Here is a 25,078-nt window from a genome sequence, read left to right as displayed (position 1 = left end):
ATTAAGTGCCATTTTCTTTTCAGGATATCAATGACACCTGCTATCAACATGATTTATCGCTTTGATGTTGTTGACCTTGGTCACCTGGCTGACATACTGTTTATCAGTCTCCTTAGCTCTGAGAAATCTTTTTGTCTCCCTTCTATATTGTACACTTTCAGAGAAAAGCATTCTGCTTAGTCTATTTTAAAGAGCTGAGAGTTTTATCTCTGTAAATTATCTGGAATCCTTCTAGATGGGATCTTTTCTAACTCTTCACAATTTACTTAGCTATTCATATGTATATACATGTACAGATACATGGATATTTCATGTATATTCTGGATTATAACCCAGTATAACTTTATTTTATTTCTTACATTGTTTGAATTTGGTCATTTGGGAGTGAGCGTGGTCCTCAACCTATTAGTCAAGATTCCTTTGGTGGTTGCCTATCAGATATAATCTACATATCAGATATTTATATTAAGATTCATAACAGTAGCAAGAAAAACCTGTAGCTAAGAAGAAGTAACAAAAATCATTTTATGGTTGGGGTCACTACAACATGAGGAACTGTATTAAAGTTTGAAGTGTTAGGAAGGCTGAGAACAAGTGCTCTGCATTCTTCTTAGGTAGCTTTTCTGTTTCCTTGTCTCTACTATGCCAAAATGGTTTTGTACACCATCCTTGTGCACACAGTTTATACATATATCTTTTTTCTTTCACTACATTATGTAGCCTTGAACCTTGCCTCATAGATGCAGAAGCTAAGACCCAAAGGTAAGTGATTAACCCAAAGCCACACAATTATTGAAGAAATGGAGCTGTGATTAAAGCTCAAGTCTGTTCTTCCTCTGATGATAACATTCTACCTTTGTTCCACAAAGCCAGCATCCCGTGATACCTACTTAGCATTAGACGGAAACAGTTGTGAGTCCTCTTGCCTTTGTGTGAGGAGGAAAAATCAAAAAGCCAGCCTGGCTCTCCTTGGGACGACTCTTCCCCAGGATGCCAGCAGCTGGTTCTTTTTCTCTGAACTTCATGCACACAGTTCAGAGCCCTCCCAATGTGTGGCCGTTGTTTGTATGCTATCTTGTGTTTTCCCAGTTATGATCTCCAGAACAGATTGCTAGCTCCTCACCAGGCAGGGAAAATATACCACAGTGCAGGATTAGCCAGATAAGAAACACCAGGCTACTACATCCTGTCAAAACAGACTGTGGTGATCTGGGTTTGATTCGGTGCAAATATTAAAGTCTGTGTGTCTCCTACCAAGAGAGCATAAGTCTCCATTGAACTGATACCACATTGTTATTATAGTTATTTGGCATTCACTGTGTCTCCTCCTGGGCTAGAAACTTCTAAAAGATAAAGGTTATTTATGTTTCCCATTCTCCAGAGCCTGGTACAGAATCTGCCATGAGTCAAGCATCTCATTAATGTACAGTGAATGCCTAAAATAAGCTCCTGGGATCTAGACTAGCAACTGCCTGCTGTTTCCTTGCATGCAAATTTAACTGACTTTCCTCCTAAGATGAACATAGTATAAGGTGACTCTGCAAATGCAAACTGACAGCTGTAAGAACTCATCCTTGCTTCCTTCTAAAACAACTTAAGAACAAATGAAGTCATGTGGTCATTGAGAAGAGAATAAGCAATAACAGACAAAGAGAATCAGTACAATTCTGAAATATACCGAGTAGGCAATGAAAGGTGGCTCAGAGGGCAAAGTTTGGTGTGGTGGTATTTGCTCTGTTGGGCTATAGGGCCGGAAGGAGGTGGTGCGACCTCTTAAAAGGAAAGGGAGAGGGGTCACAAACTCCTTCTACATGGTTCCTGCTTCTTAGTGTGATCGAACTGCCAGGTGGATTCACTCCCCATCAGATCAGAGGATGACTTCAGCTGTCTACTCAATTCTGTATTCATGAGTGTATTTCCTCAATTTATCCTAATAAATTTCCCTAATACTCCTTAGGCAGACTCCCATGGATTTCTCACATTAGTTTGACCCTATTAGTCTTTCAGTAAGGGCAAAAGAGATGTGAGCAGTCTGTGGTGCAGAGCCTTGGCAAGCCTTGGGAGGCGGTTTCCCTGTAGGCTTGGAAGTCAGGGTAGAACAGGATGACCTGAGTCCTAGACGTGCAAATAGATAAGACATCAGTGGAGAAATTCAGTGGGAGAGGGACCCCAAAGAGGACTGGATAAAAAAAGACCAGTTAGGCAGTCATGTGTCCTCAGACCCTACTCTAGAGAACCCAGCTAGGCAAGTTTCTTTCCTTCACCTAATAGAAAACAGAAAGTTTTCTTTACTTTCTAGAAAGTAGTTCAAACCAGAGGATCTCTAGCTTCTGGGATCCCCAACAAAGTTGAAGTCAAGAATGAGGTGGGAAAACCAGAAGGTGTAATTGAAAGTCTGTCCAGTACAGAGCAAATGCTCAATCTCCTTTCACTCTAATACCCATATCATAAATATGAGGTTCTAGGACAGCTCACAGCTGGTTGCCTGTGTTTCCATCCGGTTTCAGCAGCTGGAGCATCTGTAGTACTTGATGTCCTTCAGATAAAATGAGGGCCACCTATTGGGTCACTCCAACAAATGAGAAAGTGTTGCCCTTTCACTAAGCCTGGTCACCTCTTTGGTCTTTGTAATTTCTTTCCAGCCTCCAGACACAGCTTTAATCAAGGCCTTGTCTGTATATCCTCTCACCTAACAAGGCCACACCTCCTAATGCTTCCCAAACAGTTCCAACAGCTGGGAACTAAGGTTCAAATATATGAGCCTTTTGGGGGCTATTCTTACTGAAGTCACCACAGAAATGTAGATATAGTCTTTTGTTTGACTGTAAAGAACACATGCATAATCATAGTATAGACTAAGAAGAGTGACTTGCTCAAAGCTAAGTAGAACCTTATACTATTGGAGAAAGTGAGTGAATAACATCTGAAGTTGATAATGCTGGAGATAGCAGAAAAGGACATGTTGGGCTACAGGGTACAAAATCCCTGAGGAGACATGTGAATGTACTAAAAACCTTCAGTGGCAAAAGACTTGAATTATGGCTCTTTGCTGTAAGTCTCACAGATTTGACATTTACCTGTTCTATCTCAATATAAGAATAAATAATATATTTTTAAACAGATACAATAATTTTAAATGTCAGCAGGATAGAGTCATTTGGTGTTGAAATGGCCTCTTACATACAGTAGTCACTGGAGGACATGGTGGAGTGAATAATGTTAATACCAATAATGTTCACCCCAAGACATCAAGAAAATTTTGCAATGTGTTCTGCGAGTCCACTTGAGAGAATTGGAGAGGTGGGGAGTTCTTCTCTATCAAAGTATCTGTGTGCTACAAGTTCCAGCACAAAATATGGTGGCATCTTTTCCATCCGTTACAGGTAGCCTCCCCCCATGTCCAGAAAGACAAGTTCATTGACCACAGTCTGACTCCATGTTTTTGGCCATCAGATAAGTCTGCAGATTCCTTTCTGCCTACCCAGGCAGCTTCCTCTGGATTCCTTGTCCTCCTAAATTACCTTCAGTTCAGCTTGAGGGTCACCATGGTGCATAGGACAGTGCAGGGATCCAAGAAGAAGCAGAGGGGGCACACATTGGCTTCTCTTCCAACTCCTCATGCATTCTGATACAGCAGAAGTCTTGGGAGTGCTTGCTTGGCTGACATTTTCCTGGCTTCCTGTCAGAAGCAGTGAAAGAAAGAAATGAAATTCACAGGGCCCCAGCTGCCATGCGAGGCTCTTCCCCTTTTGTGTCTTGGCTCATGTCCTTTCCCCGGTAATCTTTCTATTACAAGTAAACTTGAAGGTTATAACAAAAAGCACTGGCAAGAATGAAACTCATTGTTTAAACTCTGATATAGCAAAGATTCCATGTCCCAAGATGCCAGCATGTTAGAACAATTAACACTAAAGTATAATATTTTGATTTGTTGATCAAAAGAAACAGGGAAGCAAGATGATTCATCTTGTAAAGGTGTTTGTCACCTTGTTAGACTCTTGGAACCCACATGGTAGAAGGAGAGAACTGACTTCTGCAAGTTGTCCTCTGATCTCCATGTATGCACACACATGCACACAGACATACACACCTATACACATATCAATTAATAAGTCACAGTGCCCTAACACCAGACATAGAGCTATAGGCAACTAAGGAATGCCGAGAGCAGGACAGAGAGTCTTCCCCAGGGAAGAGCCCTGAAATTGGTTATTCAACCAAATGGACAGCCCTGAAATTATATATATATGTGTGTGTGTGTGTGTGTGTGTGTATAACATTAATATGGACTCAGCAGGTTGTATTTCTGTCTCTATATTTAGGAGTATGTATGTGTGTCTATCACAACTAAAGAAAAAAAGGCCAGAGGCCATGAATTTGGGGGCATGGGGCATGGGAGGTCTTGAGGGGAAGAAAGGAAAAGGAGAATTTGTGTAATTATATTTTCATTTCAAAAATAAAAATAAGTATAATAAAAATTAAAATAAATGAATAAGTAAAACATGAAAGAAGTAGGAGGTTGCATAATCTCTCTTACTATAAAATCTTGAACAAAGCTGTTATGAGATAGTGTTCAAGACAAAATGACTTGTATATCAGCAAGAAGGCACAAGTAGTGATGGAAGATGCTGGGATTTTAAAGGCAAAGCTAAGTTAATGGCATGTGTAGAGAAAGGGAGACTCTTTGAGATGTAGAAGCTGAAAATGCTAGAAATAGAGGAAACTCCTAAATCATTCTGCAGGTGGCTGAGGAAAACTGGAGATGCAATATGGTTGTCTTCCTCACTTCCTTCCATCCCTCCATCCCACCTCCTTTCCCTACTTTCTTCATATTTTCTCTCCCCTCTTCCCTTCCTCTTCTTTCTTTCATTGCTATTTTTTTCTCCTTTGATTCTTGCCCTGATAGTTACTAAAAGCTTCATCTATGCCTGCCACCAGGCCATGTCTATTTTAACAATTATATGTATACGTTAATTATTTTCATAATAAGGATACTTACAAGTTTAATAATGAATACTTCTATTGTCATGTAAAGAAACCAAGGCTTGGAGTAATTAAGTTATTTATCAGTGTCACATGACTTGCATGCAAGTGGTAGGGCGGAGACAGAAATTAGCTGCATTTCAGGTCTCCTACTGCAAAGCCAGCACAAGTAAGTGCTCAACTGTGGTGGTGATGAGCTTCATAACGACACTGGTACTGATGGCAGAGAATGCCATGGTTACAACGTATGTTCTCAAGGTCACATGGTAGTCAGAGTACCTGCTTCTAAGCCACTCTTTTCCCTGAAGACCCAGGATAACAAATACAAGAAATAGTTTAGAACATTTACTTCTGGAATAATAACCTCCTGTCCTGGTTCCATTTTTCCAAATTCAAACTTTATTTGAATGCTTTTGAGATTTAAATAGAGCTATTAAGTGCTACCAGAAACAAGAATGAAACTATTTTAGTCTAATATTTGTTTCCTTGTAGACAATATATAGGTATAGATATAGATATAGATATAGATATAGATATAGATATAGATATTGATATAGATATTCTGTGTGCTTCTGACTGAATTAAACTAAAGATAAAGACTTTTCTACATCAGGGGGATATTTAAGCTTTAAGCCATTGTGGGGACTACACTGACTCCACATTGCCTGATGAATTGGGAGTCATCTTCTCTCCCTCAGACACTAACTTGTTCATAGCTCACATCCTAGGTTAACTGTTTCCTTATGGCCTAAAGGTTATGGGGTTTAACAATCCATTTTAGCAATTGGCCTTAGGTGAGAGACACTGTGAGCCCAGGTTGTGAGTGTCTTGTGGCTGCCACACCCTCCCCTGCAGATGTAACCAACCATCTTATTAAATAAGAAACACAGAGCTGATTCAGAGAAGAAAGCCAAGAGGTCAGAACTAAGAGCCTCACCCTCCCTGCTTCAGCGATCCTCTTCAGCCAAGAGAGCTCTCCGAAAAAAGGAGCTACTTCCTGTGTGTTTGTCTTTATAGCCTTTTTGTTTGCCTTCTCATTGGTTGTAAACCCAAACACGTGACTGCCTCATCACTGCCTGTATGTACAGCCCTCCAGGTCCTCTATGGTATTGAGATTAAAGGCGTGTGTCTCCAATGTTGGCTGTATCCTTGAACACACAGAGATCTACCTAGCTCTGTCTACCAAGTGCTGGGATTAAAGGCATGCGCCACCACCGCCACGCTCTTGCTATGGCTCTAATAGCTCTGACCCCTGGGCAACTTTATTTATTAACATACAATTAAAATCACATTTCAGTACAAGTAAAACACCACCATACTCCCCTATCTTCCAAGTGAGGAAGCTACCTCTGGCCTCAGTTCTGGCTTTCACCCCTACTATTCTTTTGCTCTGTCATAAGCAGGTACTAGGTTGGGCTTAGTGATCAATCCCTATCCTTGTCAAGTACGGAAGAAAAAATACATTGGACACCTGTTGTTCAAATCTTAGGTGATCTTTTAATAATAATAAAAAACAAACAAAAAAAAAAAACTCAGAGCCAGATATTTGGGTGAAAACTGAAAGATCAGAGAAGCAGAGCAGCCAGCCACTAATTCTTACCTCTATGAAATTCTCAGTCTAAAGAGAATAAGTTCCTGTTTCCTCATGCCTTATATACCTTTCTCTGCCCTACCATATTACTTCCTGGGATTAAAGGAATGTGTGCTTCCCAAGCAAATGCATGAAATCTTAAGTGCTGCGATTAAAGGTGTGTGCCACCACTGCCTGACCTCTATGTCTGACTGTTCTCTGATCCTCACGCAAGTTTATTAGGGTACACAGTATATCACCACAGACACCCAACCCACACTACTTACCTGACATTCATTTTTCATTTCAGCATGGTAAAATCATGCCTGTGTTCCTTCCACGTGCCTTCATAAGTGCTTGCTACTCGAGGATGTCTTCATGCTTCTCATTGCTCAGCCCAAAGTGATGGATGCTCCCACCCATCAGGAAGGCCCTGAAAGCATTTTGTTGTACCCAAATTACTCCTGGATTTCTCTATTCAGTACACTTGCACCCATTAGAAAGCAGGACTTTGGCCAGGCAATGGTGTTGCACTCACTTCATCCCAGCATTTGGGAAGCAGAGGCAGGTAGATCTCTAAGTTTGAGACCAGTCTGATCTACAGAGTGTGTTCCAGGACAGCCAAGGCTACACAGAAGCCCTGTCTTGAAAAAAAATTTTTAAAAGGCAGAACTTTGAGGCACAGAATCAGTTTGTCTGTCTTATAGGATAGTGATTTTATGACATTTGGGCAGATTCATTTCACTGATGTGTTAATGAATTTTGTGGGAGGCACATACCATTCAATGACAGATTTAAATAAAAATCACTATTAAGTTCATTTTAATTTTTCCAATAACAACTGATGCTACCAGCATGTATTATTGAAAAGGAGAATTTCTGAACCAGAAATTGACAAATAATGGCTATGAAGGGCTTATGTTATAAAACCACTTGGAGCTTTTTGTTTGTTTGTTTGGTTTTGCTTATTTTTTGTTTGGGTTTTTTACTTTTTAAATGACTGGGAAGGACTGAAAGAAATAATAGCTTATAACATATTAAGTTTGCATGAGATTTTAAGTGTAAAATGAAAATGATGTAACATCTGAAGATTACTCACATGGTGACATTTCCTTGGCATACAGCCATGCCTCCTTGTGTGTATCCGTTGAAGATAGACTGTATACCAAGATGGCAGAGGTGAGCAGTGTCAACAAAAATCACACACCCCACAAGGCTTAGGATCAGGCTTGTCACAACAATGTGCTGTGCCCTGTTCTGAATTTCATTCTAAAGGAGGAAGGAAGCACAGCATCGAAAAGGAACGTGGAGACCTAGATGGTAAAGGGGACAGTGGATGGTGGCCCAGAGTACTTGGAGGAAAAGATCCCTAGAAAGGAGAATAGAAAAAAAATGGGCAGACAGAGATCTACCTGACAGTGTCCTCTCTCCCAGCTCCATGCATGTGCTGTCAGCATTTGCACAAAGGATTCTCTTGACTGGAAGGTGTCCACCCCACCTTTCTGCTCTTCTCTTTGGGAGCTGCGAGGTTCCTCTGGAGAAACTGGAAACTAGAAGGGGCGTGGCTAGAAGGTGTTCAGTTGCTCCTATGCTCCAAGGCTAGTTCTTTTCCACACTAAGATTAAAAAAAAAAACTATAATTTTCAAATATCTCTTGTTCAATTGTATGTGTGTATGCATGTATGCATGTATGCATGCATTCGTGTGTGTGTGTGTGTGTGTGTGTGTGTGTGTGTGTGTGTGTGTGTGTGTTAGAAGTCCATCTCTTTGGAGGAAATCTATGTTGACTGTGTGCCCATCATCACATACCATAAAATATTTGAACTTCTAAAACAAAGATGCATCAGTCAGAACTTGGATAGAACCAGGTCAGCCCCTCGAAGAATTGGGATTACAGTGCCTTTATTGTAATAATCTGCCACCTTCATGTGCTTCTTCCATTTTCTTATTACAGGGTAATGCCCTATACTTCAAATCTGCCAGGAATGTGACAGTGAACATTCTCAATGACCAGACAAAAGTGCTGACTCGGCTGGTGACAGGTAAGAGAAGAACAAATTGACAAATGGCTGGTCCATCTGAGTACCTAGACAAAACAGCCTTTCCTGTCCTGTGAGATCCCCCATGAACTTGAACAAGGGTCTGCTGACCACTTTCTGTGTAAAGAAAGCAAATTCAGCTTGTAACCTCTGATTCTACCGAAAGGTTCAGTCTCATCTATTTACATGTTTAACTTACCAAGTGCCATTGCAGAAAAGCTGTTTTTGGTAGAACAAAACTAAATGGCCCCTATACACAAGCCAGCTGCTTCAACTGGTTCTCAACCAAGAAAACTTTTACATTTTAGCTGTTTATTTTTGAGAAGCTCATACATGTGTACAATGAGGCATGATCATATATACCCTTCATTTCCTCCCTCCAACTCTCCCCAGCACACTCCCACCCAATTTAATGTCTTTTTATTTTAATAACCTACTAATTGCAGTTAGTGTTGCCCATACATATGCAGGTAGGGGGCTATTCACTCAACTATGGAAAACTTAACCAGTGGCCACATCCTCAAAAAGGAATCCTTTTCCCTCCTCCAGCAACTATCCCCTGTTTGTAGTTCCCCAGTAAGGAGTGCTGCCTGGAGACTGTGTACCCCATCTCTGCTGGCATTTGGGCTGCCTTGATCTTGTGTAGTCTGTGCAGGGAACTACAACTGCTATAGGTTGCTGAGCATGATAGCCTTGGTACATCCAGAAGACAGAATTTCACAGTGCTCCTCCCTGTCCTCCAGCTGTTATACCATTTTGACCTCATCTTCTGCGAGCCTCCCTGAGCCTTGGTGGAGTAGGGCTTGATATAGATATCTCATTTAGGGCTGAGCACCCAATCTCTTTATTTAACCCTTTTTGACCAGTTGTGAATCTCTCCACTGACGGCTTCCCATGGCAAAAAGAAGCTTCTCTGACCAAGGATGAGAGCAGTCAATGAGTGTGAGGTAAATAATATTTAGAAAGCAATTTGATGGCATGACCCTGCATACTGCAATACTTGCCTACCAAGATGTGCCAGCTTGTACAGCAGTAATACAATAGTTATGAGGTGACCAACTGCTTTCTGATTGGATGAGGCCTGTTTCCCAGGGAGGAATTTAATGCTTGGTACTGTAATCTGAGCCAAAAGCCTGTGGCTTCGGAGATCATAGGCCCTAGGATGGAACCTGCTGTTTTAAATTTGGGTAAAGAGTCATGCTGTCCAAAGTTCCCCTTTCACCAGTGCAGGAAGGCTAACTATACTAAACTAAGAGCAGAGGGTGTGTGTGTGTGTGTGTGTGTGTGTGTGTGTGTGCGCGCGCGTGCGCGCGCGTGCGCGCATGGCATATGTGAGTATATGATTGTATGTGTATGCCCGTGTGTATATATACACGTGCCCACATATGTGTATAAAGGGCAGAGGTTGACATCAGATGTATTTCTCCATCACTCTCCACTTTATTTATTTTTTGAACACCATCTCTCACTGAGGTCAAAGTATACAGATTGGTTACACTGGGAGGCAAATTAATTAGGGGATTTTGCTTATCTCCAACCCTCCATGCCCTCATCATGCCAGCGCTGGGGTTATAGACGCAGCTAGCATGCCCAGCTTTTACATGGGAATTGGGTATCCAAAATCAGGTCCTCAATGCCTGCACAGAAGGCACTTTACTGTCTAAGCCATTTCCCTTGCTCCTGGAAAAGGATCTTTAATGATAGTTCGAAGCCTCGTCCTGTTTGCTATACTTGCTGTCTTTGAGCCTAACTCAACTGCAAGCTCCAGATGTGTCCACAGGCTGTATATGTGTGGTTCTTTTTAGTACAGAAGATCTGTTCCTAACAGCCGTGGGAAACACCCACTAGGTTTTAAGCTTTGAATTCTAACAATTTAAACAAGGATTGGTTGTTCATAATAATGACTCCACTGATAAGCATGGGCCTCATGGACACAGTCGTGTGTTGAGTGGTGTGATCAATGCACCCTCTGTAGTTTTATAAGATGTGATAAACAGAGAGTCATTGTATACCCCGCAGTGGAAGGGGAATGAGTGGGTCAGAACGACATTGTTAGACCTTCAGAAGAAAATGCCTTTTGACTTTGGGGCTGAGAGAAAAGCATCCAGATGGATTTTTAAGAGGACAGTGACCCAAATGCCCCAAAACATTACTGTGAATAGAATTTCCAGAGGCACACTAATAACTGAGTCACAGGAAAGCAGGTGCCATTGCACAGAGCCCTGCTCCCCTCGTCCCCCAGCCAAGCTGCAGAAGGATGTCAGGAGTTACATAGCCCTGAGGTGGACTGGACCATGCACAGTAGAGAAGCTCCTGGATCTGTGGAAATGCTGCCCAGTAGAGCCTGTGGTGCACAAACGCACTGTTACAGCAGGCATCTGGACCGACCGTAGGCTTTGCTTGTAGAACATCTGGCCTCCAGTCACTGGTGCTAAATAATTAAATAAACAGCTCCAGTAAGCAGTGATTTAAGCAACTTGTGTGAAAAGTACCTCCAGGAGGGAGATAAATCAACCTCCAGCTCCCAGATCCCAGGGCTCAAAAAGAACTGATCTAGCCTGTTGATCTGCAGTAGGAGATTTGGTTTACTTGAAAGATTGTGTTTTGATAAAGCTGACAATGACTATAACTCCTCTAAAGAGAGCCCACCTCTGTCTCTTTCCCTCTCCTTTTCCTCTTCCCTCCTCTCCTCTTTTTCTCTCTTAATCTTCCTTTTCTTCCCAGCTCCCCCTCCCCCCTCCATATTCATCTCCTCTTTCTTCCAACCCCCTCTCTCCTCTTTGCTTCCTTCATCTGTTCTCTACATTCTTCCTTCTTCCTATCCCCCGTCCTCTCCATTACCCTACGCATCTCTCCCTCCCACCCCTTTTGACCCTCTGGTCACCTCCGCTTCCCTACCCCTCTCTCCTGCTCTCTTCCTTCTCTTGCCTTCCAGTAGCCTTTTGATCTCCCATTCCTAAATTAGTCCCTCTTAGGAGCTGGACAACAGCAATCCTTACTTTAAAATGAGGCACAAGAAAAACTAATTCTGGAAAAACGAAGAGGTAAAAATAATGCTTTCCAATTCCTCTTGTAAGGGATGTACTATTACACCAAGCATTGCAATTCTGAGGGTTCCAGAACGCTCCTGTGTACCTGGGAAATATCTCGAAAGTCTACTAGAATGCCCTATGTTCCAAGTGCAGGTCATCTTTTTGCATGAAGCATTACTTCCAGAGATAGAACTCAAGGCAAGCCACTGGTGCATTTTGACTCACAATGTTACTGATTGAGTATCTTAGCACAGTCCTTCTATGGAGCAATGAAACATGTAAGGAGAACAGCTTTAGGCGGAAAAAGTGTCCTAGTCCCAAAGAAGAAATTAGAGTAATAAGCACTAGGCTTTTCTTGTCTTCATATTCCTGGTGGCCACAGTAGCTACACCCTTGAGGCTTTGCCTTCTTCTCCCAGTTGGGGAGAGGAAACTGAAGAGTCACACATAGACTGCGACCCATAGAAAGGTGTTAACTGAAGAAGAGATTCCAGTCAGAAGTCATGATAATTTTCTTTCCCCCAAACAGTTTTAAGATCTCTGAGGGGCTTCCAAAACAGTATCCAAGTTCCACCAGGAATTCACTCTAAAGCCATCTTTTAAGATTCCAGCCATGACCAGGGAATTTTTGCAGTCCCAGGTAAAACCAACAAAGGACGAAGCTGTCTGCACCAACAAGCCAGCAGCCACTGTGAGGACTTTTGGCTAAAGCTATGTTTTGCTGTGCTTTATGTTGGCAAACGGCTCTAGCCCTTGGTAAATTCTATTTCATATTTTGTGGTTTTCTGAAAGTGAGACAACTTAATTGTGTTTTGTATGCTCTGATTGCTGTGGTCTCTTTTAGTACAATGCCCCCCTCCAATAAGTCTCACACATCATTCCAGAGTCCACAGTGAGCTCAGGTTCTACACAGCAACCCTGGAGCCATATCTGACAAGCTTGCCAGGTTCATGGAAGCCAAGACCAAGCATTTGTCTCCCACTGTCCTATCTCCATATGACTATGTCTGGAGTGGGAAAACTGCCCTGCCCTGTCCATGCCCATCCTGAGGTTGTTCATTCAGTTTTCATTAGCGTATGGTCTTCCATTTTCAGTGTCCTTCCTTCCAAACAGTGTTATCCTTCTAGAGTTAACAAACAGTATAGATTTCACTTCAAGTTTTAATGGCATCAATAAGATAGCTACATCATAGCTCACACAGGAATACCTACTCTAAATCCTTTACACAATGTTGTTCTTCAAGATTTCCTTGGGTTCTTTGTCATTGATTTCGACATTTCCTTTTCCTCAGAAATTTTCTCTCCTTGCTGTTTGGGATGTGCTGACTCCAGCCCTCTTCACCTTCCTAAACAGAGAGCAATATTTTGTGTTCCATGTAGTATTCTGAGAGCTGGATTCTACTCTGAGTCTCCCTTGCTCCGACAGTGACCTTGAGGGAGCTGTAGCCTCACAGTGCTTATTCTTTTTCCTGTGCAACCAGACAAGATCATCTCCAGGACTCTTGATACTTGTAGATTCTGTGTGATCTCTGATGCTTCAGTCTCTGGATCATTAAAGAACCTTTCCCATGCACTTTTTCATGTTAGAGAGTCAAAGTGCATGTCCTGGCCAGAGAGGAGGTGGTCAGCTAACTGAATGTGAGTGTGTGACTGGGCAAAGTGCATTAAGAGACACTCATCATTAGTAATATTCAATGCATCATAACTATCACAGTAGAATAATGCTAATGGCAATGATGAAGGTGACAATATCCACTGGAGCAATCACCACTACTCATGGCATTTTTTGCACCTCCAAAGTTCTTTTTATAAATTCAATATCCTTTGATCTTTGCAACCTTTCTCTGAGGTCCATGGAAGAGATGATAGTTCACTTTTGCATACACAGAAACAGAAAGATAAAATGACTTGCCTACAACCACATTGCCAAAAGAAGAGGGGTGGGGGAATTTTGATTCTAAGTCCCATACTTGTGACAAAGAACGTAATCCCATATATACAGGAGCTGGATTTAGCAAGATGACTTTGCTGCTCGGGTGCTCTCATGTAGATCAGTTGTTGGTAGCCACCTGAAATATATGTGCTGAGGGTGCCCCAGCTCAGATAGGCTCAGATGGCTCCTATCAAGACCTCACATATATTAACCAGCTCACTTTCTTGCTGCATCTCTGGAGGTTGCTGATGCATTAATAAATTGAATCTGTGTAAGTCTGGCTCCATCAGGATACAGATCTTGTGGGACCAGGGCCCCCCACTTATGCAATGCCATAGATAGCCTATGTTCAAGAACAGCATTTGATGCCACACAATGAACTCAAAGTTTATTTTTATTAAATTAATTCACATTGTAAGATACTTAATTGGTAGGGGAATTAACTATAATATAGCCATTGCTGCTTGGAAATTATCGGTCTACTGAGGAAATAGATTTGTCTTCATGGCAGTCAGTGGGTCAAGGGTATAAACAGACATATTTCAGCTCAACTTATGAGAACCCTTTTTGCTATTTACAACTAACTGAAGATGGTTAGTTCCCCCAAGAGACGACGATACTATGGGTCCCGACACTTTTGATCAGAAGCCCTCAAGTGTTTGACACTAATTTGGGGCTAACGGAGAGAAATCTCATTCAAGCATTAATATGAGGAGAGTAGGATGACCTCTAGAACCACATCCCGGGACCATGTGATTAAAAGCAATTGACAAGATGAGATGCAGTCAAGACACTGATTTCCATGGCCGACTTCAGAAAACCAATCCACTTGACATTGAAATCAGACACAATACCGGGGAGCGCATGTGTCCAATGAAAAGCTTTTGTAGTCAAATTCAACGAGGCTAATGTATTCCTCTTCTCTTTCTTTCTCTCTCCCTCTTAGGTCCAAAAGCTGTGGAAGCATACGGCAAAAAGTTTGAAGTAAAAACGGTTTCTGGAAAATTGCTCTTTTCTGCGGATGACAGTGAAGTGGTCGTGGGAGCCGAGAGATTGCGAGTCTTAGGTGAGAGAATTTAAACACGTGATTGGCTGGATGCTACCATGTATATTTTGAAGGGACAATGACAGAGTGCCATCCACTGAATGCTTGTGCCTTCCCCCAATGCATATATTAAAATCTTAACCCTCTGGTATGACAATGCTTGGAGATGACACCTTTATCAGGAAATCCATCCCTGAACCTGATTGGACCTTTTATTAGTAACGTGAGGTCCCTTGGAAGGAAATGAAGAAGCTGGTGGTTTGGTAGTTTGTACACCCCTCCCCCTCCTCTCTCCTTCTCTTCCTCTCTCATCCTTCTTCATCTATGGCCCTTGTTCTTTCCCTTCCCTCACTTATAAAAACACAGGGAGAATTTGGCAGCCTGAATCTTGAAGAGAGCTCTCCTCAGAAACCAGCCAGAATGACACTGGATCTGAAATTTCTAGCTTCCAAAACTGTGAAGATAAAAAAAAGTATGTTGTTTTAAGCCATATAATCTCTAGTATATTGTTATAGGAACTCAAGCACAAGCAAATGGGGTGGAGAAGTATAAATGAGGCAACTTTCCTAGGTTCTTTTAAAGCGAGGTAGTTTGACCTGCATGGACTCTGATTCCCCAGTGAGCTTTTCTCACATCGTGAATTCATTTTGGTTCCTGTTTCAACCATTTCCTTTGGGTTTCAATGTATGCTCGTATAAAGAAGTGGTCATGTAGAACATGCTTTTCTTACAGACCAGCAGGTTGAGAAGTGAATTCTCAACCAGTCTGCAAAAGAAGCTTTTTTTTAAAGTTTAGGTTTACAGATGTAACCATAGATTACTGAGTTAGATGCTCTGGTAGATAGGTTTGAAGTCAGTACTCATAAGCCAAGAGTGATGGCTCACATCTTTGATCCTAGGACTCACAAGGCAAAAGCAGGACTGCTGCAAGCTTGAAGCCAACCTGGGCTACATAGTAAGCTCCAAGCGGCAGAATGAGGCTCCGATTCAAAGAATAAGAAAGACAAGGAGGGTTGGGGGAAGAAAGACAGAAAGCAAGAGATGAAGGAAAGGAAAGGAATTATTTTTAAAATATTGTGTAATGATTTATTTATTTATATCTTGTGCATATGAGTATTTTCCTACATGTATGTGTATGTACTATGTGTGTGCCTGGTGTCCTTGGAAGTCAGAAGAGCGCCTCTGATCCCCCAGAACCAGAGTTATACATGACTGTAAGTTGCCATGTGGGTGTTGGGAACTGAACTTAGATCCTCTGAAAGAGCAGGGATTGCATTTAATGGCTCAGTAATCCCTCATTCCCCATTTTTTTTTAAAGTGAAGCATAACAGAAATTTCTATACTCTTCCTGCTGGATCAATGAATTTGTCTTCCAAGACTGCCCAGTGAAAGTGCCCAGTGTAGTTGTTCAAATCATACTATTGAAGCAGACCTAGCTTTTGGAGTGTGTGTGTGGGGTGGGGGTGGGGGGTTCTACACAGGGTTTCTCTGTGTAGTTTTGGTGCCTGTCCTGAATCTCACTCTGTAGACCAGGCTAGCTTCAAACTCACAGAGATCCACCTGGCTCTGCCTCCCAAGTGCTGGGATTAAAGGCGTGCACCACCACCACCCAGTGCAGATCTAGCTTTTAATTGCTGATGTTGCACACTGAGCTGTATGGTCTGGGGCTGGTTACTGACATCATGGAGCCATTTTCCTTCTCTTCTCAACAAGGCTAAGAATACTCACCATCAGAAATTGGAGAGTTATTAGAGGCTATGTTATAAGCACTTCCCTCAGACCCTTAGTCAGATTTCTAGCCCAGTTGGGCCCCTGTCCCTTTGTCTTAGCATGTCATCAGCTCAGCAGTCAGAAGATGTAAGTGACCATCCTTAAGGGGCCAAGTGGAGGGGAGGGCGCAGGGTGCACAGGTGGGGAGGAGAGAGGGCAGTCCAGTGCCTGGTTGGTGACTTACCTATAAAGCCATTCAGCTACCTTCTCTATCAGGGCTTCCTGTTTACATCTTCAGAACGGGAGCTACTACAGAACAGGCTCCCAAGCAATGCTTTTTCATTGGTGGAAAATACAAACAAAGTTCCAAAATTACATAGCTCCAAGATTTATAATAGCTGAGGGTCCGTGATCACTTTGGAATGTGGGTGAGGGTTGAAAGTGGAGATGTCAGACATTGGAGTATTATCAAAATAGTTTTATTATTTCAACTTCTGTGTCCTCTGTGACTCTAGGCTGTGACAGCTTGACAATGAAAAGTAAGCAACACAATTAGGACAGATCTTGGTAACAAATGTGTTTCCAAGGTAGATTCAGGTCTTGGAGGATTCGAAGGCCTGACCACATAGAACTCCTTTTTAATACCTCCTAAATGAATAATATTTTTTGAAAAGTCTATGGACTACTTGCTCTGATCAGGTACCACATGTAACTGCATATTAGTGAATGTATACCTTGAACTTGAATCATCCTGCTTTAGTCTCCCAAAGTAAAAGCTGCAATTGTGATCATGCATGACCATGTTTGGCTTCTTCCATGTCTTACTTGTTCTTTCTCTTTGTGAAGTAGACAGCATCTTCTCACCCTCATTTTGCAGGTGGCAGAATTGAACTAAGCCATACATGAGGGGAGATCAGTAGGACTGAGAGCATGTTCTCCCAGCCTGCTGTTTAAAGGGGTACACTCTAAACCACAGTTTTTTGCTGAGTCCTCTCCTTAGTCCTACTTTAAGATGGGGAAACTGAGGCTTGGAAAGGTATAGAAGCTTGTTGGAGAAAATGTGATGTTGTAGTCATACCCTTGTTCAAATCCCCAGCCATGGACACCAAACTTGATGATCTCCACCACAAGTGAATATGTCAGATCGAAGAGCTTCTCATCTCTCACAAACTATGCTTCTATTTATAGAAATGACCTTTCCACACTAATGGTAGGTTGGAGCGGGTTGGGGGGCATAAAACTTCAGGCTGTGCTCTTATTCGATGGTATTGTGTATTACCAGCTCTGAAATAGTTGGCCAGAAGATGGAATGGTATGGTATTTCATACTATGATAATCTTGCACCCATGGATTTTGCTGTCCCCAGTAGCTCATTCACACTTTTTGATTCATGTCACCTTATTAAAACCCAACTTTGCAAAGAAAATAAAATGATTTACAATAATGTTAAATATCTAGATATGTTGGATTAACCTTATCATAGAGAACTTTGTAATGGTGTCATTCTTGAATGTCACTGTCCCATAGTTGCTTAGACTAAAATCCAGGACACATGATAGTTTCCAGTTACTTCAAAGCAGGTACTTCTTGTTGGTGGTGATATCAACTGAAAAACAGTTGATAAGATCTGCCACTTTCCACCTTTAGGGGTATTTTCTTGTTTCTGGAAAAATTAGAAAGGACATATGAAAAGGAAAATCCAACTGCTGTCAACAGTGCTAAAGATTGGGAAATGACCACCCCACAAATCTCACATCGATCTCTCCAGTGAAAGGAACCAAGCATGCTAGAGAGATGAGCTTCCTGTCAGCTGGGACTCTGCCATATGGTGTGGAATGAAACGTTCAGGCAATTTCATTTTCAGCTTAATGAGAAGTTTGTGAGACGGTTCAACCTCTTGGGAGGTCTGGGTCTGGATGGGTAGTTCATTGGAGCAGCTATCACAGCTGGGTTTGAATCTCTACTCATCCTTTTAGGGTCCGAGTGGCCCTGTTCAAGGTGACTTTTCTCACTAAGCTTTAGTTTTCACCCATCTAAAGCAAGAGATGGAGGTAGCCAGAGTGGTGGTGCATAGTCATAATCCTGGCTCTTATCTGGGGAGGTCAAATCAGGATGATTGCAGGAGGTCAAATCAGAATGATTGCAAGTTTAAGAGAGAGAGAGAGGGGAGGGGAGAATGTGGTGTGTGTGTGTGTGTGTGTGTGTGTGTGTGTGTGTGTGTGTGTGTGTGGAGAGAGAGAGGGGGGTTGAATATTATAAGAAAAATGAGTAAAAACGAATTTTTGCCTTTTCTCTTTCTTTTCTGTGGTGCTGAGACTAGACCCTGGGCCCTCGCACACTCTATACAAGTGCTTTACCACTTGTTTCTGTGCTTACATAGCTGTGACTTTTGCTGTGGATGTGACTTCTTCTTCCTAAGATGTGGCTTCCTCTTCCTAGGTATCCTCTTCCTCTTCCCCTATGATGCCTGGCTTTCAGCACTCTTGGGAGCACAGAACACAGTGAGAGTAGAATATGTAGCCTGTAAGTAAACACTGAGGATGTAGGGACTTATTTTGTTGGTGGTGGCACCTAGTAACCTACTTAGGCTTCAGGAGACATATCAAGACCTGAACTTGAACATTCTATACTTGTGAGTACACAAAGGAAATTGGCTATGAACATACAGGAGTATTCATGTCTCAGGTAAGCTGGGACTAGTAGACTATGAACACAATGAGGCCAGAAGAGAATATATCTTCATAGGTTAGGGAGTGCCACTCTTTCATATGTGTGCAGGTGTTCTGGTTTGCTTTCTGTTGCTATGGTTAAACATATTTACTAAAAGCCACTTGGGGAGAAAAGGATTATTTGGCTTACACTTCCAGATCACAGTTCATCATTGATAGAAGTCACTGTAGGAACTAAAGCAAGAACCGTGGAGGAACACTGCTATTGGCTTACTCTCTGCTAGGTTTCTTATATAGTCCACAGCCACCTGCGAAGGGATAGCACTACCCATAGTGATATGGGCCCTCACACATCCATCACCAGTCAAGACAGTCTTTTGCAGACATTTCCACAGGGCCCATCTGATCCAGACAACTCTTCAGTTGAGCTTCCCTTTCACTGGTAGACTCTTGGCCTCTGTAAGCAAGAACTCTCAGGTGGTAAAAATCTGGGAGGAGGAAACTGCAGTTTCTAGTTTTTGTACTTACTGGCCAATCATAAACACTAGTACTTGGACTAGAGGAGGGCTTTGCCATTCTGAACCTGATCTGAAGAAGGCCTTGATAATTCCCCATGGCTCTGAGGTATTGCTCTTTGGCATGACTGTGCCCATGTCAACAATATACAAAATGTCATGCATTCTTTTACACATTCACTCAAGGATTCTTCTACTCCTCACATACCCCAGTCTCTATTTGCCTCAAGTTTCCTCTTTCTCCCTATTCCACATTCCCAGAAGTGTAGACTCTTCCGGCTCTTGTGGAGATCTCTATGTCTCTTTGGCTTCACTTATTGCATTGAAATTGAGGCCTCTTCTGTTGAACTCCCTGCCTCTCCAAAGGCAGCAGTCATGATCTTCCTGGTGATGTTTCCATGCTAGTCTTCAAGGCCATGCTTCCACTCAGATGCTAGGTCCATTCTGCTCAGGAACACGGCAGCTTCTCCCATCCTTGGGTTTTCTAGAGTACAAGATTCTCTCTTCATGATAGGCACAAAAGAATTTAAGTTTGTGGTGAGATCTGTCCAACTATTAGAGAAGTATAAAATAAATATGTAAGCCAAGGCATAATGTAGTTTATCTTTCACTATAGAGTACATCTATTAAACATTGGACCGGAATGGCCTATCTAAAGCAGCAAGAAAATAGACAACATAAAAGCCAGGGCACTTAAAATACATCTTCATGGCAACACCAGGGAGAATATGCCTTTAGTTTTCATTAAAGAGCAATTTCATCGAACAATGAATTGGACATTATAGCATTTATAAACAAAGTATAATTATAAAGGACTATTCTAATTGTCAATTAGATCTATTTATACTCTAGATTCGTTTTGTAAACGTGTCCTCTAGATGCCACTTGGTGATAATTATCTGAGTTACATTATTATCAATTGAAAAAAAACCATTTTAATTAAATCTAAAGCCATTTGAATTAGCATAAAAATTATAGAAATTTAAATATGGCTTGAAGTTTAGGGATTTTTTTTAGGACTGCTCAGATGGTACTCCTAGCCATTTACATTTTGCTTTTTATGAAACTATTGCAACTTTACAATGAATAGTCACAGTGAAAGGACTGGAGTGATATTGGTAGGGTTCATTCGTTCAGTGAGTGTGTCTGCATCATAAGTGTGTGTGTATGTGTGTGTGTGTGTGTGTATCCCCAACTCTCTGCTGCTGATGCCATGGAGACAAAGATACATGTCATTGGCCCTACTCTTCCAGAGCATTTTCAATCTAGTCTAGAAGATGAGACACTCATGTGATTATCTAAGAACACAAAAGGTAGCCAGCTGCCTGAGGCTAGGATAAGGTACCATTAGACTCCATCTGAGTAGGAGAGAGTTTATAAATCTTAAGTTTTTAAATAGAAAGATTTGTAGCAAGTATTTCTTATGTATAAGTTTGTGGGGAAAGACATAGGAAGAGAGTTTACAAGAGTGAATGATGACATATAATTTCATCACTCAGAACTCACTTCATTGTCAGTGCTATAAGCCCAATGCAGAGTGAGAGAGAGCACTTCAGACAAGGTACTAAGGAGATGGTTTTGTGAGTAAGAGCACTTGAGGTCCCCAATCTGGATCCCTAGTACCAATGTGAAAAGCTGGGTATCATGGTTTTAATCCCAGTGCTGATGGGGGCACTGATAATAGGATCATTGGGACTTGCTAATGGTCTAACTGAAAAGCAGTGAGCTGCTGGCTCAGGGAGAGGCCCTGTCTCAAAGGAATAAAATAGACAGTAATAAAAGGGATACCTGGTGTCCTTCACTAGTCTCCACAAGGGTGCATATACCCTACCAATGTGGGCACACACTCATGCATACACACATACACACACTCACACACACACACACACATGCATACGCACACACGCACACACACACACAGAGACAGAGACAGAGACAGATAGACAGGGAGGCAGGCAGGCAGGCAGACTAGGAAAACTACTGCCTCACCTGATTGAAAAGCCCCAGGGTAGTTGGCTGCAAGCTACACTCAGCAGCTCATAGAATGAGGCCAAAACATAGTGTCTCCATTTCTCTTTCTTCCTGTCTGAGTGCTCTTTCCAGTCTTATATTCTGTCTTCAGCTCTGATCGTGAGCAGAGTGTGCTTACCTTCCTAACTGAAATTCTAATGCGATTCCAGTGAAGTCCTTACCTATCCCTCCACCGGTCCCCAAGACTAGGTTGATGAGATGTGCTAGGAGAGGACAGTAGTGCTCTAGCTAGGGTTAGAGTGACTACAAGTGAAATGGACAGGATAGATCTCCAAAGGAAAGTGTGTCTTATTATCAGGAGAAGGAATAGTGCTAGGTAAGGAAAGCAGCTAATATTTGTTACATTAATTGCGGGTCTAATTAAAGCAAGTTGTAATCACTGTACAGGGACAGAATGGTTCAAATGGCCATTTCTCTTGTCAGAGAAATCCTCCCTGCCCACTTTAGAAAAATATTATAAATATTTACAATACTAAGCTACTGCCTGTCTTAAAATGATGTTATTAGAATAAAGTTGAAGTATTATCTGTAGATGCTCTGGGCTAGTGGCAGAATTAGTAGGTTAACAGAGACAATACCATGTTCAGGACCTCCAATATTTGCTGTCTTGCTGTTACATGAAAATGTTCCTGCTTCCCTGTCTGTTCCTTTGTGATGTTTTATTCCTCTTTAGGCCAGTTCTATATAGACATGATATACACTGGTGTTTTTCCCCTGTCCCTCCTCATTAGCATGTGAACTCGATATCCCCTATATGTTCTGTTAACCAGAGTCTAGAACAGTACCTTGCACCCAGTCAGTACTCAGTAATGGTTCCATGAGTGGATCACAAGATCTTGAACATCAGAATGCCCTACAGTTAATGTGACATTAACATGAAAAGAAGGGAAAGCATATCCTCAAGTTAGACACAAATGATTGTAGTAATTTCCCCGAGGGTTTGTAATGGCTAAAGAAAGGAAGACACATGGAAAAAGAATGATTTGGTGCAAAATTACTGAAAGTTGATCACTAAACAAATGTTCTGGGGGTTAGGAGAGGGGAGAGTTGCAAATGTGTCTGGTGCTGTGAGCCCTCTGAGTCACACAGCTTCAGCATCATCAATAGAAGTTTGGAGAGCAGAGATGGATAATGTCCAGCTTCACACATCCTGAGGCTTAGTATTTGAACTCTGCCTTGGAGAAGTCCTCTGTCCAGAGGGAAATGCCTGGCACAAAGCCGGAGAGAGATGCCAGCTGGGCAGAGGGGTCAGAGGGAGGGCAACGTGGCTTGAACAGATGGACAAGGAGGAGCTGGCCGGGAAGCAGGTCCCTAGCAGTACCCTAGAGATACTCTTCAAATTTGGCCTTCCCAGGCAGTCCCTAGCCTTCTGTACATTTCTCTGAAGGAGCCTTCCTGACTGACTGCTAAGGCTTCAACTGTCCTCTTGTTGCATTTTAGGAGTCCGGGGTCTGTACAATGGTTTTGGATTTTCTTCCTCCACTCTACCTTCCTCCATGGCAGAATGAAGGGTCTCACCATCTTCAGCATAAAACACACAGCTTCTGCTTTTCTACCAGCCATGTGTCGTGACCACATTCTTCACATCACTCATTGTGACAGCCTCTCTTTTAACACTCCATCTCTCTCTGCCCCTACTTTGCCTCCATTTCTTCTTTTTAAGGCATTACATCATAAATGATAAGGGAGCATTAGAGCAGCCAAGGATTTTGCTGCAGAATGGACCCTGGTTCCTCACATAAGCGTCTACGAACTAAGCGATTCAGGTATTGATCTTTAGGACATGAGAGCCTACCAACCAAAGAGTAGCATTCAGATAACAAACCAAAGGAGCTTGAAACTCTCCAGAACCTTCCTCCTGCTCCCTGTTATCATTAGCAGAGATATGCTGCTGAGGAATGAGCTGTTTAAACAGAATTGTTGCTTCTCTGGTGCTTCAGTGGTACCTCATTCCAAAGTTGGTTTATTATTTACAGGAATGCAGAAATAATGTATGGGATCATAAAAACACATCGCCCATAAATAATGCAACAGGAAAGGCAAACACAGAAGAGTTTCAGATGAACAGCCCCGACCTAATAAACCAGAGATAGTTAATGAGAAAAACTACAATTCGACAATAGAGAAATAATAATGGGGCTTCATTGCAAATGCTGTCAGGAGAATAACTTTCAGAAGGAAGTATTTTAAAGAGCTAGTCTATAAGTCTAGGCTATAGCCCTGCTCATTTCGTGCATATGGAAGTCCCAGGGCACAGGCCTCCTGTGTTGCAGGGTCTTAGCTGTTCCTCCCTCAAGCTTGAGTTCATTCCAGATGCATGAAGAAAAGGAGTTTGCCAAGCCCTTCATAATTTTTCCTTTGGCAACAGAGAGATGTGATTTAATAGGAGCGTGATGGATTCATGGTTCCGTGTAAATGTCCCCAGCTGTCCCAGCAGCGTAGTTGCCTTCCCAGAGCTCAGTCACTGTCCCCTCTGTGGTGCCTGCGGGGGGGGGGGGGGGGGAGAGGGCTGGGACATGTTTGTCTGGCTTCTAGTTTGATTAAAGAGTTTGGTGAGGTTCACTACTGGCTGTTTGGAAGACAACCAATTATGGCACTTACTGAGGGAAGGCGATATTTGGGGTTTGGATTTTTTTGTGTCTGATTTGTTGTTTTGAAGTGACAAGATTTGAATTCTCTACGAAGCAACAGTCAATGTGCTTCCAAGCATCTGTCTGGCAGTTTTTCTGTCTCTGCGCTCTCTCCTTGCCAATTATTCATTTGAGTGTATTCAAATGAGGAGAGAAACTTCTGCCAGGCTGCCCAGCAGGTCAGAAAGCATTCCATACAGTCCATGCATAGTATCTCCTTCACCATCAACTGCACTGACTGTTATGGAGCATGCTTCTACCACCAAAGGTCAGCGGTGTCTCATTTGTTCAGTCTTTCTTTCCGGCAGAAGCCAAAAGCGATGTTAACTTTCTGTAGTGACACTAGAAACTGAGTGAGATGACAGTGTGAGCAGAGAGCTCTAAGACCACAGAAGACAGGAAGAAAATAACTTGATTTTTCTCTATTGGAAGGACTTACAATTTATTTGCTTATTTGATTGGGAGAAAGGAGTATGGCATATATCCCTTTCAGCTGTGTCTTACCTTGGCCTCTTCTCCTGCCATATCCTCACCTCCTTCTTGACTCCACTCATACCCCCACGTTCTCTAGCAATAGTGGGTAAGGCAGCAAGTGTGGAAATGGGGAGGGAGAGAGGAGAAAATGTCCAGATTTCTTCAGGGCTGGGAGTAGAGGGAAATTCCTGGGATTTTCCCCTTGTCGACACTGTATGGAAGAGCAGGATGATTATCTGTACACAAGGTTTAAGATCAGGCTACCTGGAGTCCATTTCTAGTCTCAGTAGTACAACCTCAGATAAACTTCAGTCTCTGAAAGCTTCAGAATCCCCATTTATAAAGTGGAGATAAGAGCACTTACATAATGCACAGAAAGAACTTAGCACAGTGCAGAGTCTAGTTTGTGTCTTCTCAAATATTAACAACATTTGTTACTGTTTCCTCTTC

General features: G+C 42.2%; 1 protein-coding gene across 2 annotated transcripts in view; it reads left to right on the top strand.

Annotated features, from left to right (window-relative positions):
* The window catches only part of Sgcd (sarcoglycan delta), a 539,266-nt gene that overhangs the window by 378,382 nt on the left and 135,806 nt on the right, over positions 1-25,078 (top strand). For both annotated transcript variants that reach the window (XM_059270397.1, XM_059270396.1), the window contains exons 4-5: positions 8,508-8,595; positions 14,502-14,621. In XM_059270397.1, the coding sequence (XP_059126380.1) occupies positions 8,508-8,595; positions 14,502-14,621 (208 nt within the window). The remainder of the gene's footprint in view (positions 1-8,507; positions 8,596-14,501; positions 14,622-25,078) is intronic.

Source organism: Peromyscus eremicus, chromosome 8a (genome assembly GCF_949786415.1).
Source record: "Peromyscus eremicus chromosome 8a, PerEre_H2_v1, whole genome shotgun sequence".
In the NCBI taxonomy this organism is placed as follows: domain Eukaryota; kingdom Metazoa; phylum Chordata; class Mammalia; order Rodentia; family Cricetidae; genus Peromyscus; species Peromyscus eremicus.
Note: the sequence above shows the minus strand (reverse complement) of the source record. Positions and strands in the feature narration are given on the sequence as shown.